The 15842-nt window shown below is 40.4% G+C and overlaps 1 protein-coding gene across 6 annotated transcripts in view; it reads left to right on the plus strand.

The window, feature by feature from the left end:
• The first annotated feature begins 4612 nt into the window (after positions 1-4612).
• LOC123977489 (DNA (cytosine-5)-methyltransferase 3A-like) overlaps positions 4613-15842 on the plus strand; it is a 63437-nt gene continuing 52207 nt past the window's right edge. For 4 of the 6 annotated variants that reach the window (XM_046060209.1, XM_046060213.1, XM_046060212.1 and 1 more), the window contains exons 1-2: positions 4613-4846; positions 9674-9912. In XM_046060209.1, the coding sequence (XP_045916165.1) occupies positions 9844-9912 (69 nt within the window). In that variant the 5' untranslated portion in view covers positions 4613-4846; positions 9674-9843. The other 2 variants (XM_046060211.1, XM_046060210.1) reach the window with 2 other exon arrangements.

Here is a 15842-nt window from a genome sequence, read left to right on the forward strand (position 1 = left end):
ATGCAAGGTGGGGGTGTAAACTATAGACTGAATACAGCTCATTGAGGTCTGCCTGTTGTTGGTGACCTCACTGACTGCTATAAATAACCCACCCACCTATACTAACTCACACAGACACACAACACCCAGTGCAGTTATGACCCTGTTTAGTAGAGGCGTAAACACTTTCCTTTTGTCAGAGGTCAAACCGAGTTTAACCTTCACTTCAGGAGCACCAACTGGGAAAAAAAATCAACCAGTCATAATGCAATAAAATACAATTTGATCAGATGAAGTAACATTAGTCGGCAATGATTTCAGTAATAAACAGTGGAAAAATTCTAAATATCTGCTAGTTCAAGCTTATTAAATGTGAGAATGTGTTGCTTTTCTTTCTTTTATATAATTGTCAGTGGGATATTTTTGTATTCTTATAGTTACACTTGAAGTGCTTGGTCAACTAGTTATTATATTTCCTTTTAATGTAATACCCTCTTATTTTATTTGCTTTTATTGAGTTTTATGTTCATCCTTTTTATTCTGTAGCTTATCTATTTTTATATTCATGCTTTTATTTTTTACTCATCTGTTTATTTTACTCCTTTATTTTTACATTTATGCTTTTGTTTCTTTTATTGTTGTACATGTTATACTCTCCTGGCTCAAATTTCAATTTAGGATTAGTCTTGTCATGCGACTATATCCTTTTGTTTTTTTATTTAAAAGCACATTGAACCTACACTTGTTGTACGACATGTGCTATATCAATAAACTTGACTTGATTATTTTTTGGTTTTGGCCAACAAAACAAGCAATTTGAAGACATCAAGTTGGGCGTTTTTCACTATTTAATGACATTTTATGGACTAAACGTTGATTGAAAGAGAGAAACTGACAGCACTGTGTCATCCATCTTTCTATCTCTAGATGTTGGTGAGAAAGAAGTTATACATTTCCACATGTTTTACACTGAATCCACATTTTAGTACTAGGTAAAGGAAAATACTGCTCATGAATCCTCATACTGTTTTGAATACTGTAATGTACAGTGCAAAGTAGTGCAGGACTTACTTTGTCAATTAGTCTTTAAGATTGTCCCACTCAGTCCACATTTGCTGCTTTTCCTATCTTTCCTAGAATACCGTGCATACACAAAGTTAGAGAGCAGGTTTCAACTTGTTGCAGCAGGCTTCAACTTCACCTGCTGAGGAACCTGAGGAGAAATGAGTTGGATTAGAAGAAAGGAACCCGCCAGACAAGACAACGGGTAACTGTGTTGCATTCACTTGGGTTGTAGGTGGAGGCAGGTAGCCAAGAGAAAACATGATAAAAAGATAAACCTGAGATGGTTACAAAGATAGGAAATAAGAAAAACAGTATATTTGCTACACCAATGATGTTACTTTTATCTGACTTTTATCAAATCCTATCTTTCATTGTTAAATTTTAAACATTTCTAGGCCTCTAAAAACTACTCCATTAAGAAAAATCTAAGAAGGGAACATCGGTCAGATTGAAAAGTTGTACCTATTGCTGCTTTTGTGATCTGATGTTGTACTTGTAAAAGAGGTTTTAGTCTCTTCCTAGTTAAATAAAGATATGCAAAAGTTTTAGGTGTGGAAAAAATGCAATGTAAAGGAAGAATGCTTTCAAAAAATAGACATGTTAATAGATTGTATTTATCAATTAACAAAATGCAAAGTAAGTGAACAGAACAAAAATCTAAATCAAATCACTATTTGGCGTGACCACCCTTTGCCTTCAAAACAGCATCAATTCCTCTAGGTACCCGTGCACAACGTTTTTGAAGGAACTCGGCAGGTGGGTTGGCCCAAACATCTTGGAGAACTACCCACAGTTCTTCTGTGGATTTATGCAGCCTCAGTTGCTTCTCTCTCTTCATGTAATCCTAGACAGACTTGATGTTGAGATCGGGGGTCTGTGGGGGCCATACCATCACTTCCAGGACTCCTTGTTCTTCTTTAAGCTAATCAGATGCCTCCCTGATGGTACTGTGTGATTAATAAGTATCTGCCTGTACTTCTCAGCATTGAGAAGACCATTAATTCTGACCAAATCACCAACTCCGTTTGCAGAAATGCAGCCCCAAATTTGCAAGTGGCCTCCGTGCTTCACTGTTGCCTACAGACACTCGGTCTTGTATCGCTCTCCAGCCCTTTGGGGAACAAACTGCCTTCTGCTACCACCAAATGTTTAAAGTTTTGACTCATAAGTCCAAAGTTTGGCACTTTTCATGTTGGAGGTTTGGCTTGTCGTCTCCGGACAGTAGATAGGATCCCACTGTTTTCTGCCAGTTCTGAGCTGATAGCACTGCTGGACATCTGATTGCGAAGGGACATAAGCATGATGTGTCTTTCATCTGCTGCAGTAAGCTTCCTTGGTCCTCAATGTTGCCTCTCTGGAGATTTCAGAGCGAGAATTGTCCTTGAGCGAGACTTCTGTTTCTTGTTAAAAACAAACCACCGGCTGTGACTCGTAGGGATCCTTTCCATGATGTTGTCAGACACTTTGTATAATAGTCTGAGCCTGTCGGTGGCAAAAAGAAGAACTTTTTGTGGACGTAACGTTGACGTAGGATGCATTTCCCACAAAGGAACACGTTACAGTCGATGCAGGTGGTTCACAGCTGCCGGCTGAAGTCATCCACTGCACTGTTTCTAAAACCTTTTGTACCTACTGGTCAATATGTGAAAATAGGACCCAGGTTTAAAAATACCGACAATGATCCTTTAAATCCCACATTTGTGTAGCTTGTCATTCACTCTCCGGTCAGGCTCTTGAAAGCTGGTTGAAATAATTTTCTCCGGCAGTTATCATTTTCCAGACTGTCCTCGTCATCTGTGACAACAGCAGTTCTTGTCTGCTTGACAGATGGTTCAGTCTCAGGTTTGTTTTCTGCAGTAAAGACTCATTGGATTTATTCCCTCTGTGGCATTGTGACATAAACCAGGATTCCATAGCACTTTTTTAGGGCTAAAAGACACACTTTAAAGTTCTAGTGTTTAATATTTAGGAGGATATATTGCCAGAAATGCAATATAATGTACATCCCTATGTTTTCAGTGGTGTATAAAGACCTTACATACATTTTATTACTGTAGAATGAGCCATTTCTATCTACATACACCGCGGTTCGTCACTAATACGTACAAAGAAGAAGTAGTAGTAGTAGTTGTTGTCTGGTTTGTTAGAAGTAAGACAAATGGAGGACCACACGTATTATTTAGCGCAAAAGCGGCCACCGTAGCTTCTCCTGCGCACTTGAAAAGGGAGGGGTGAGCCGTGACTGAGCCTCACCACTGGACTGTCAAAAAGAAGTGGATGTAGTCATCGTGATATCCCCGGTTGGTTTGTGGACTGCCATTTTGAAGCCTCGAGTTTGACATTTTGCCTGTCGACACTGATTTTTTGCAACCAGCAGCACCGGACGTCTCCACAAGAGAGTGGAGCTAGCTAGCTTGGTTTGCAAGGTGCATTTGTAGGGATGCTATCTTTTGGCTAGCTAAAAACAGGCTTAAAAGAAAACATACTTACCAGTGAAAATGAAGACGACTCCTAATAAGCTCTTTCAACGCTGCTGGTTAAATGTTCACACAGCACTGGATCCGCCACTTTAAGAATCCTCAATACAACTCTACGCACATAACGTCAAAGATTCTATACATGTCGTTTTTATGTCCCAGTGACCAGGTAAAGTTATGGCTCTCTACCCATTCATTCAGATAGGGGCCTGGTCTTGTTAGTCCGAAATAACTGCGTTACCAAGATGGCTGCCGAGTGGCAAGACTTGATATGAGTCACTATAAATAGCATATGCTGCTTTATCGTCTATTTTACTCTAACTTTAATTAACTATATGAACATCATGCTGTGTTGAAGAAGACTTGAAAGTAACGATTGAGATTATTTCTAATGGAACCGGACTTCTTTTTGCAACCAAATGAGTCGCCCCCTGCTGGCCGAGATAATGCAGCTTAAGAAACTTCCGCATTGGCTTCACGTTTCAGACCCGGAGGTTCCTGCTTCCCCTCACCACTAGAGGCCACTAAAACTTACACACTGAGCCTTTAAACAGACTTGAAGGACCTGCGATGTGGCAGATCAGTGGGCATGCTGCAGTTGAATATCTAAGTAAGAGATGTCCTCTGTGTACACACATCCTGTATAAGTATTATTGGGTTCCCCTTCAAAAATTGCTCATGAGAAATTTTTGGTTTATTATCCCCCCCAACTGTTCGATGAAATTTACACCCATGGTCAAGAATCAAGAGAGAAAGAGATTTATATTTATATTACACTAAACAAGGGTTCTGCTTTCTCTGTGTAAATGCAGCGTCACCCTTCATGGAGCAAATTCAACAACATATGTAAATTAATATTTTCAACATTTACTGACTCAGCAATTTCTCACAGCCACTAAACATGCTCTGATAAATATGTCTTAGTTTGGAAATCCTACTCTTTCTAGATTTAACTGGGGTTTTAAATTTAAAACAAATGTCCCTGTTAGTTTGTTCAGTATGCGCACTTCTACACCTGTCCTCGTGCGCTGTGGTGTACGTGCGCGCGCGCGTGTGTTTGTGTAGCAGTAGACGTTAGGACCCCGCGGAAACTTTCTCTCCGGTGCGGCAGCCTCTGCGGCTCGTGAGAGAGCGAGCAGGCCGGTTGAGAGAGAGAGAGAGAGAGAGAGAGAGAGAAGCAGGCGGGGGGAGCGCGAGCCAGCAGCGGAGAGAGAAGACCCGGTAGAGCGCGAGAGAGAGAGAGAGATCGAGAGAGAGAGAGAGTGAACGAGAGGAGAGAGAGCAACGACCATCAGGGTCCGTGTGCCTGAGGGACGGACGACACGGTAAATATAAACATTACATTATGGCTCGTGAACGTACACCGGCACCCGTTACAGCCGTTAAGTTAGCCACAGTCATCTCCTAAAGTCATCGCTCGCGCGCTCCGGAGCCAAACCGTTGGTTCAGTTTTAGCAGATGATGTGCGCGTGAAGACGGAGAGGTTCGTAAACGGGGCGAGTGAACTTGGTGAGTTCTTTTTTTTTACGGTTAGCGGAAAATTACGGCAACCGTTACATACCATTTAATAACGTATGTGTGTTAAACGTTGTGGGAGCGTACACCCCCACCTCCCAGTTCTCCCCCCGACACCAGCAGGTAACGTTAAACCGGAGCGCACCGTCCTCTTCACCCACCAGATGCAGACAGACACATCAGCGCGCGGAACCGTCGCCTCCGCGGAGAGCGAGCGGGCGGGCGCGCGCCTGCCGAGGTTACTGAGTGCATTTGGTCTAAAACGCGCCCCCGTGTGTGTTTTTTACCTGACCCAGTAAAGCTTATCGTCGCTACACACTCAGACACGTGTCTCTCACCGGCCGCCCGCCTCGCACACACCCCCGTCGGGATTATACGGCGTTTATGAGAGGCCGTCCGGTAAAGGCCGCGTGAGGTCGCTCCCAATATTAATTGTCATAAAGCTGAGCTCTGTCAAGGGGGCAGGAGTAACTACCTCACTTCCGGCGCGGTCTTTAAAAATAAAAGTCTCATTGACGAACGTTATACAATGAGCTAAACACAAATTTGGTTGGCGATAATACTTATCAAACGATTTTTAGCAGTTCGATCACAGAGGTATTGTTGAAGTGATCAATAACTATTTCACAAATTGCAAGCCCTTAACTAAAATTAGTATTAGTGAAAGATTTCAATTCTATAGCCTGAAGATGATGTAGGGCTGCAACTCACCATTATTTTCCTTTTAGAAACGGTGATTTAAAAAAATAATATGGCTTAAACAATTAATCCATGACCAAATAGTTTCTTAATCGTTTTCTGTCAACCATCTAATAAAGTTTATTTAAGTCTAGGTTCAATATTTTGACAGGACTGTAGCTGGAGCATTTAGGATAAGGCATGTCATGTCCTGTGTATTATTTCTGGGAATTTAAGTGGACTTTACATTATACAATCAGCAAAATCAGCAAAATTAATGATGATTTCCCCATGAGAATTTTATTCCTGGTAGTGTGGAGAAGGTTTTGAAACAGATTTGGGGACATAAAACATTCAGAAAATGTACCTGAATAAATAAAACATGACAAATCTATATAATAAAATTAATTGTTAGTGTCTGGTCAAAGGTTTCTGAGTGTATGGGCAGAATGTGAAGGTTGAATTAGACACATGACCTCAGATGACCTTATTAACATTTAAAATCTTGGCTACTGCTCACTAACATTTCTATGAAAATGGACATCAGATGTTAAAAATTAGATGTTTCAGTTGAAAAATAAGAGTTACCTGCCTTTAACAATTTGTTACTTTGTACTTGAGTAAAAAAACACCTTTGTATCATGTCATAATTGGGATAGTATTGCTTTTTGGTTCAGAAAATAAGCAAAGAATATCCAGCTTTCAATCAAAGTTTTTATTGATCATCAGAGGAAAATCACATATCACAGCAGCATAAAAGACTGGGTTAGAGATGAAGAGCTATTTAGATGGCATGACAAGATAGAAAATTATATATTTTGTGGTTTTATTGTGAAGTTAAATCCCATACTTTCCTGTTTTATCACTGCCTAACTCTCACTACCTTGACATACCTCTGCCGCTTTTTCTCTGCGCAACCATTTCTCCTCCCACCAGCACAGGCTTCTGCTTGGGCCTTTGACTATGGTCTAATTTAAACCACTGCTGCATGAAGACCGAAACAATTTGAATCAGTGTGTACAGACTTGCTATAGTAGGGTGAGGTGTGTGGCTGACCTAAGTCCACATAACTTGAAGGAGTTGCTTGGTCTTGTGCCTGAAGCTCGTGCAGGGAGCCCCCGGGGGTGTAGGGTGGATACTGTACACCCGTTTCTGCAAAGTTTCCACCCTGTCTTTCCGCTGGTAACCCTGGCTGGCTGCCTGTTGTCTTCGCAGTAGGTGATGTAAGGCCACGGCGTGAGGAGTGACATACTGTACAATACATCGTGAGGAAAGCCAGACATATTGGCTGCACTCACACTGTGCTCAAATCCAAATCACTGCTGCCTGAGATCCAATTTTCTTTAAAGCACGTGGAAACCTTGTATTTTAAGCTCGTTTTGTGTTCAAGTTGTGATCCGTTTCTGACACCAGTCAGAACAAATCACACACCTGAATTGACTCGCAAAGAAACTGTCACAAAAACTTCACACCCGAAGTGCTCACGCAGAAGTAAGTGAAATGGAGGCTACTTGGACTAATGCCATCATGTGTGGCGTAATGTGTATGCTAATGTGCAGCTGAGCTATGTCAGTGAAAATCAAGTGAAGTCAGGCTTATTTATTTACATATAATAAAATCACAACTCCAAAAAGAAAAGGTAGGTGTCAGGTGTCAGTTAAGTATAACAGGGCACCTCAAACAAAGACGTGGTCAATAGATTAACCACTGATCTAAATCAGTGCAGGGGGTGTATCAAACCAAGAATCACTGTGTAGCAATTACTTTGTGGTAATTTTATTAATTACACATTTTCCAGAGGAACCTGATTTATTCTATATGAATCATAAGGATTTTACAGAGGGTTTGTTCATATAGCATTCATAGCCTGATTTATATAACATTTTATTACTAAAACTATAGTGAAATTTTACTTTTTTTGACTGTTGAAAGAGATATTTTAAATTCCCTCTCTGAAAACCTTTGTCTCCAAAATGTCAACAAAATGAAACAATTTTGAACCTGGTCTTAACCAGTGTTCAGATTTCTGTTCTGTAAATATATGCAAATTAGCACATATTTAATTTGAAGATGCATCATTTCCACACCATAAAATATCAGAAAACCTGTAATACAAAAGTAACTGTCCTTATGTAAGTAATCACCTGGGGTGGTTTCATGGCGATATTTATTAGTTAAACATTTTTACCCTATTCACCTGTAGTGGGGCCTGTAGTAGGGCACCTGTGTTCAGGTGAAGGTAAAGGGAAAACACTATTCTGGACACAGAATCGGATGTAGCAAGAGTTTTAAGTCTCCAAGATGAGTTGTGTATCTAGATTTGAGTGAGCAGTCTCTACTTCATTATCTTAACATCTTTGCCTTTTTGGCAGTTTCCATGCAAACTCAAAGCGGAGCAAACTGTATTGACTTCAAGCCACCTTCTAAGTAACTTTAGGCTTCCTTGTGTGCTCCTCAGCTTTTTCATTTGTGTGAAAGACTTAAAGTGGGAACAGATATGACCCTCACAGCCAGATATAGGCTAATTTTGTTAAAGTCTGTTTGCCTGTCATTGGTAAACACCCTCTCAGGAGATTACAACCTGCCAAAACATCTGGGGGGAAAAACTGAGAAAGCATTTATCAAATTGAATGTTCACCAAATTTGGGGACACTCAAAATTTGTTCAGCTCTTACAGATCTGTCTCTGTTCCCTCCTCACAATCGATTACAGCTTGAATTTCTTTTGCGCTTACTCAATAGTTTTGTCACTTATTAACTTCTTAACAAAAAAATGGTAATGAGGGTGGTGAGACAAAAGAGAGCCAAGATGAGTTAAAGTACTTACAAGGTCACACACGGCTGACTCTCCACTGAACACCTCCTTCACAGCTGCCCTCCATTTTCTCGCACTAGCTCCATCGAGAACATGTATGCTATGGTTGCCAGGAATCATGTCAAATTAAGGGTGGCATAATATTTATCACATAAAAAAGCCAAAATCATTTGCTCGTTCTGACTTATTGAATTTTAAGATTTGTTGTTTTTCCTCTGTTTTATATCATCGTAGATTTAATGTTTGTGGGTTTTGGACTCTTAGTCAAACAAAACAAGCAGTTTAAAGATGTTCCCCTAGATTTTGGAAACTTGTGGTGGGGATTACTTTTATAAATTTTTTTATTAAACGCTTGATGATTAAACAGTTGATGATAATGGATCCTGGTAGCCTTAAAACACACCTAGGGACCTTTGTTGCATGTCATCCCCCTCTCTCTCCTGATGTTCCCTGTTTGCTTCTACTATCTACTGCCCTAAGAGGCAAAAAAGATAAATGATACTAATCAATAAAATGAATCAGTGGTGCAAATACATATTAAATGCAGCTGTAGACTGTTAAGAATAAGAAACGATATGATAAACAGATTTAGGACCTCAAATCAAGATTAAAACAAATCTTCAATGTCTTTTTTTCTTGTTTATACACTTATGTTATATATATATCTTATATATACAGTATGTTATATATACAATATGTGTTATGTTTGAGGGAATTCTTTTTGACTTTGGACATGCTCACCTGCAGTTTGACAGCAGCCATTTTGTCTAATGAAATGGGACAGTTTTATCCAGCTATATCAGTCACACTGTGACAGCCATATTGAAAGCTACCCAGATTCCAAGCTGATTCCTTTGAGGACACCTGTGCGTGCGTGTGTGTGTGTGTGTGTGTGTGTGTTAACCTGTTACTGCTTTGAAACTGAATATGTTATGGGGTCCGATCCCTCAAATACAGACACACACACCTGTTGTGCAGCCTTGACCTCAGGACCTCAGGTCTGTGTGAAACAGTGATGAAGAGGTGGATAGACTAAGGAAGAGAGAGAAAAAAGGGATAGCAATATGTCAGCCACATACTGAGAATGATTTCTTACTCAAATTTGACAAATCCATTCATGTCATGTTTTGTGTTTGTTCCCCCAGGAGAGGGGGAGGACTGAGCGAGCGAGTGATCGTCCGAGTGACCGACAGCCCAACCGACAGACAGACAGATTGAATGAAGCTGCACCTGGTGCTTCTGAGGGCCTTTTCCATGTTTTGATTTGCTCCATTTTTTACTTTCAAAACTTGGTTTCACCGAGCCGCTCCCTGCCATGCCGTCCAACAGTCCTGCAGCTGCCGAGCCGCCCCAGACACCAGAGAATGAAACAGCCAAAAATGTGGTGAGAGAGAGTGTAAATATGTGGTTAATAAAGTTTAAATTTAAATGTTTTTGTTTGGCAAAATCTTAAATGATTTCAATTTAAACAAATGTATCACTACTACTATATTTATACTTTTACAGCTATATAATGAATCCTGCTGCTAAGTACTGTCACTACTGCTATTATCACAACAGTAGATGAAGAGTCTTACTTGAGTACAACTAGTTGTACCACAATGGAGAATATACCCCAGAAAAAAAAAATTATATAAGTATTAGCAACGTATGGAGTCAAGAGTGTGCCAAAACAATGGTGTCACTTTACATTACAGTGTTCACAACATGGAAAATGTATCAGCAGGAGACAAATTACTTATTAGTAAATAACATATGGGGATCTATGTAGGGAAATACATGTACTGTATATGTGTATTTATGTATCATCTGTATTGCTTGTATCTGCTATATATATTGAGTATATCTGTACTTTTGTAGCCATTAAAATGGGTGGATTCTATCTATAACAAAAAGTACAATTTAAAAGCCTTTTAAAATAGATTTTTTTGAAATTCAATAATTAATCTTTTAAAGAATTGAAATATATATATAATTATTAATTGGCAAATCTCATGATCCTTTTTAATGAATATTTTTTGCATATAAACCAAATGTAATGAAATTCCTTTTTCACATTAGTCCATTAAGCGATTAGTAATTCATTATAATGTAAAGACGTTTAATTATTGGAGCGGCGCTCTGCAAACTCATATAAATGTATAGAAGTGTGCTGTAACTACAGCCGTCAGATTAATGTTTTCACATAAAACGTCCTCTCCAATGAGTGTAATACATGGAAATGGAAATACCAATACTTCAGTACTAAAAAATGTCTATTTAAGTTAAGCACTTAAATAAATACACTCAGTTTTGCACCTATAACTTTTACCACCGCTTGTACCGCCACTACTATTATTGTTATTATTGCTGCTTCTATTATTATACATATTACATTACTACTACTGCTATTTCTGCAGCCACAGATACTATTACAACCACCACCACTTTTACTACATCTATCATTACCACTACTACTTTGGCTTCTAAGCTTGTTTTAGCCAACACAAACAGAAAATCTGGCAACTGCGACTGTGTGTGTCTGTGATTATTAAACTTAAATTATTTATTTACATTTACTTCAGACCCTTGTGCATTCCACACACCTGACCACATGCAGGTGAGACAAGTACACGGTTTCGAGTCTCAAACAGCGTTTTTTTTTTTTTTTTACATAAATAAGCATGCACACACACATTAAGTGAAAAATGGCTCCTTTCATTTGGGCCCCCAGAGACCAGGGCAGCCCTCGTAAATCTGTGAGAAGTTTGAAGTTCATGCAATAGTGCTACTATATAAAGAGCTGTCTTACTCACTTACTTCCACATTCACACACAGGCAAAGAGCCAACAAGTACAAGTTTCCCCATATAGAGTTTTCTTTTTTTTACTCTAGAGTTTGTTGTGCTTTTTAACTTCCCAAGACTTAGCTCTCTCTGAAAGACTCAAAAAAGCCTGGAGAGAAATCCGAGTGGAAGACATGGCAAGTGACTGTAGGAGATAGAAAGAGAATAGAGGTGTGTGAGGTTTGACTTTTTCATGTTATGATTCATCACACGTAACAGTTCAGATGTTGAATATAGAAAGACATTTATTTGGTCTTCAAGTAAGGTTAAATATGTTTTTGAGCTTCTGAAATGATGTTCAGAAATAATTTCAAAGCATGTAGTTGTATATCACCTTTTGTAAAATGTCAGTGTGTAAATGCCCGTCAATATGTAAATACTGATTATTTTAACGATAGGATTGCATAAAAATTACATCTTCTGTACTACTGATTTGTTGTAAAACTCAAAATTAAGTTTGTGAACGTTTAGAAAAGATTTAGAAGAAGATGGAGTAAGAAATTAAGAATGTTTAATGAAAATGTTTCCACAAATAATATCAGTGGAGAGGTTACACAAAGACTTGCTTTCGGCTATAAAATCCCAAATTTGTACTTGTAGCCTCCTTGTGTGTGTGCGTGTGTTACATACTTTCTGCTGCAAAGGGTGATAAACAATCACAGGTGTGATAATTATTTATGAACATGACTTCACAAGCTCAAAAACTTTATTGGCCTTTATTTGGGCCCCTACATTTCCATTTAAAAATAAATAAATATATATATATATATATATATTAGGGATGAAATGGTATGAAAATCTACATCTATACAGATCTGAGCATGTACAGTAAAGTTACAACAACAGCCTGTGTCATGGCGAAGCATGGCACTTCACCGCATGCCACCGCCAAGCCGTTAACCGAAAATTCTGAAATTTTACAACATGGCCTCATCAATGTGTTAAGGGTTTCCTGGGACAGCTTTGAAGTTCATATGTCCAACCTGCTCGGAGTAGTACATTACAGCGTAAAACGTATCATTCGTTAGGTTACATAACCTATTGGCCTCAGGTGAGGATGCCAACGATGGTCGTTCAGTCGGGTAGTCCTAACGACCATAATAACTGTCATTACAACAGCCAGGAACACTAACGAACCAGCGGTATCAACAATCCTGGCAAACAACCCCACTGAGGTTAAATGACTTAGTTTCCCTACCAGTCAGGCAGAACTGAAGAAGTCCTTTAGATGAGGGACGAAACATCTTCTAGTATCTTCAACCAAGTCAAGTTACCCTTGACTTTAACCTTCTCTGGATGACATGCTGGTTGGTTGAGTAATCTGTGTAAAGTGTTATCATGTGCAGTGGACGAATAGAGTCTGCAGACACACGACGCACACAGCAGAAGAACAACGTGTAGGGTCTTTACAAGAGCAGCTAACACTGAGAGCTTCAGTTTACAAGCTGTTAGCAAGTCAGACAGACAAACCGAAGCTAAAAGTTAACTCACCCTGCGTACTACAAGGTCATTTTCTTCAATCAAGTTTCCCTCAGCGCTCTCATAAAAACTAAAATATGACCAGACTTCAGAGTGACTGAAAAATCTCGGCAGCGCTCTCTTCCGCCGTGTTGTCAGTGACCCAAACAAACCCACATTGCATACTGTGCATGCGCGCCTGCTTCTTGGAGACTGTTGCTAACTTTGGTTGATGCTGGACAGTATTTGCCGTGAGTTTATAATAGCACGGTAACCGAACCGGGTTATCATGGTAATTTAAATGTGTACGGTAATAATAACCATTTGGAATATTACCATGGTTTATCATTAAACTGGTAATAGTTACTATAACCAGATTATGTATATATATATATATATATATGTGTGTGTATTGAGTTTCACTAGATTGTATGCTCAAAATTTATTCAATTGTGTGAAGAGGGAAAAAGACGGCTTGAGGGAAAAGTTTCAACCCTGCCCTACTTTGTCACTTCCCTCTAAATGGGCATGATTGTCATATTGTCTGTTTTGGAAATGTACAAAAATAGTCAGACCCTGATTCTTAAATCGGAAGGAGGTTTCAGACGCCTTTACACCGTACGACAAGCACTTTGTTTTTAGCAAATTAGACTACCAAGTGCCTATGTATACAACATGTACTAAAAAGTACAAAGACATATTGAAGATGGTAAAATTATCTGTAAAAGCCACCATTGGTAATCTGACTGTGTTGTTTATATCTTTAAAACCCAAAAGGGACGGCGCCATATTGTTGACTGAAGTTTGTCTGACATAGCTACCAACAGTATTTATAATATAGTATAATATAACTAAGGGAGGTGGGATGGCACGGAGGTACAGTGGTTTGCACTGTCGGCTCACAACAAGAATGTCGTGGGTTCGAACCTTGGTTGTCTCAGGCCTTTCTGTGTGTGTGGGTTCTCTCCAGCTTTCTCCCACTGTCCAAAGACATGCAGGCTAGGTTAGTGTTGACTCTAAATTATCCTTAGGTGTGAGTGTGAGTGGTTGTTTGTAGATGTGTGACCCTGCGATGGACTGGCGACCTGTCCAGGGTGTGCCCCGCCTTTTGCTCAGTGTCGGCTGGGATTGGCTCCAGCCCGATGTCAGCTGGTCGATCTCAGCACCCACACGCGCGACACTGCAAGCAGTTGACAATAACTAGGGGATAGGTATTTGGGATTGGTCAGTCTATTGTAATGTGAATTTGTAAATGCCTGTAATTGTGTAAACACTGATTATTTTAATGAAATGTAAATGTGTAAATACTGATTATTTTAACGATGGGATTGCGTAAAAGTGACATGTACTACTGATGTGTTTAATGTTCTGTACAGAGGCTAAATCTAGATAAATTAGTCTAATCTAGTATTTGTTCTGTTAACGGCTTTATCAGCTGATGATTAGCAGATTCAAAGTGAAATACAGAAAGAAAAGCAGAAGAGGAGGGAGATACAGGAAACAAGCCTGAGACAGCGAGGAGGACGTGGGGATAGGGTAGAAAGAAAGAGGACAAGCTGTCTGCTGCTGATGGGATCCTCCTCTGCCCGCCTGGTTTGCAGTCTGGTTGCTTAGCGACTGCAGTGGCCTAAAATAACCTGCCGGGAGACAGAAATAGACCAAAGATATATGGACAGGATGGCTAGTGTGTGGACACATACTAGAAGGGATTTGGTTGAGTGGTTTTCTAGCTCTCTCAGTTTATATTTGACTTTAACTTTCAGTGCATGATTGATTGGGCTTGTATTGTTAAGAACGTGTGTGTGTGTGCGTCGTGACACGGGCATATGGGCAGAGCATCAGGCGGACAGGCGCCATTACCCATTCTAGGTGGTTGCTATGCTGATTGTCAGGGAAGTGACATCAGGATGTTTAGTCAGCGCAGCGGCCCCGTCGGAGGCAGTTGCTAAGCAGTTTCTGCACCTTAGCAACCAGTCCACTGTCACTAAAAGGAAGGAAGACATTAGTGGAAACACAGAGGAGAGGAAGGGAGGATGACATTAGTGGAAACACAGAGGAGAGGAAGGGAGGAAGACATTAGTGGAAACACAGAGGAGAGGAAGGGAGAACGACATTAGTGGAAACACAGAGGAGAGGAAGGGAGGAAGACATTAGTGGAAACAGGAGAAGAAGGGAGGAAGACATTAGTGGAAACAGGAGAAGAAGGGAGGAAGACATTAGTGGAAACAGGAGAAGAAGGGAGGAAGACATTAGTGGAAACACAGAGGAGAGGAAGGGAGGACGACATTAGTGGAAACACAGAGGAGAGGAAGGAAAGAAGGGAGGATGACATTAGTGGAAACACAGAGGAGAGGAAGGAAAGAAGGGAGGAAGACATTAGTGGAAACACAGGAGAGGAAGGGAGGAAGACATTAGTTGAAACACAGAGGAGAGGAATGAAAGAAGGGAGGATGACATTAGTGGAAACACAGAGGAGAGGAAGGAAAGAAGGGAGGAAGACATTAGTGGAAACACAGTGGAGAGGAAGGGAGGACGACATTAGTGTAAACACAGGGGAGGAAGGGAGGACGACATTAGTGGAAACACAGAGGAGAGGAAGGGAGGACGACATTAGTGGAAACACAGTGGAGAGGAAGGGAGGACGACATTAGTGGAAACACAGAGGAGAGGAAGGGAGGACGACATTAGTGGAAACACAGAGGGGAGGAAGGGAGGACGACATTAGTGGAAACACAGTGGAGAGGAAGGGAGGACGACATTAGTGGAAACACAGAGGGGAGGAAGGGAGGACGACATTAGTGGAAACACAGTGGGGAGGAAGGGAGGACGACATTAGTGGAAACCCAGAGGAAAGGAAGGGAGGACGACATTAGTGGAAACACAGAGGGGAGGAAGGGAGGACGACATTAGTGGAAACAGAGGAGAGGAAGGAAAGAAGGGAGGATGACATTAGTGGAAACACAGAGGGGAGGAAAGGAGGACGACATTAGTGGAAACACAGAGGAGGAAGGGAGGACGACATTAGTGGACAC

This window comes from Micropterus dolomieu, linkage group LG10 (assembly GCF_021292245.1).
Source record: "Micropterus dolomieu isolate WLL.071019.BEF.003 ecotype Adirondacks linkage group LG10, ASM2129224v1, whole genome shotgun sequence".
Classification (NCBI taxonomy): Eukaryota; Metazoa; Chordata; class Actinopteri; order Centrarchiformes; family Centrarchidae; genus Micropterus; species Micropterus dolomieu.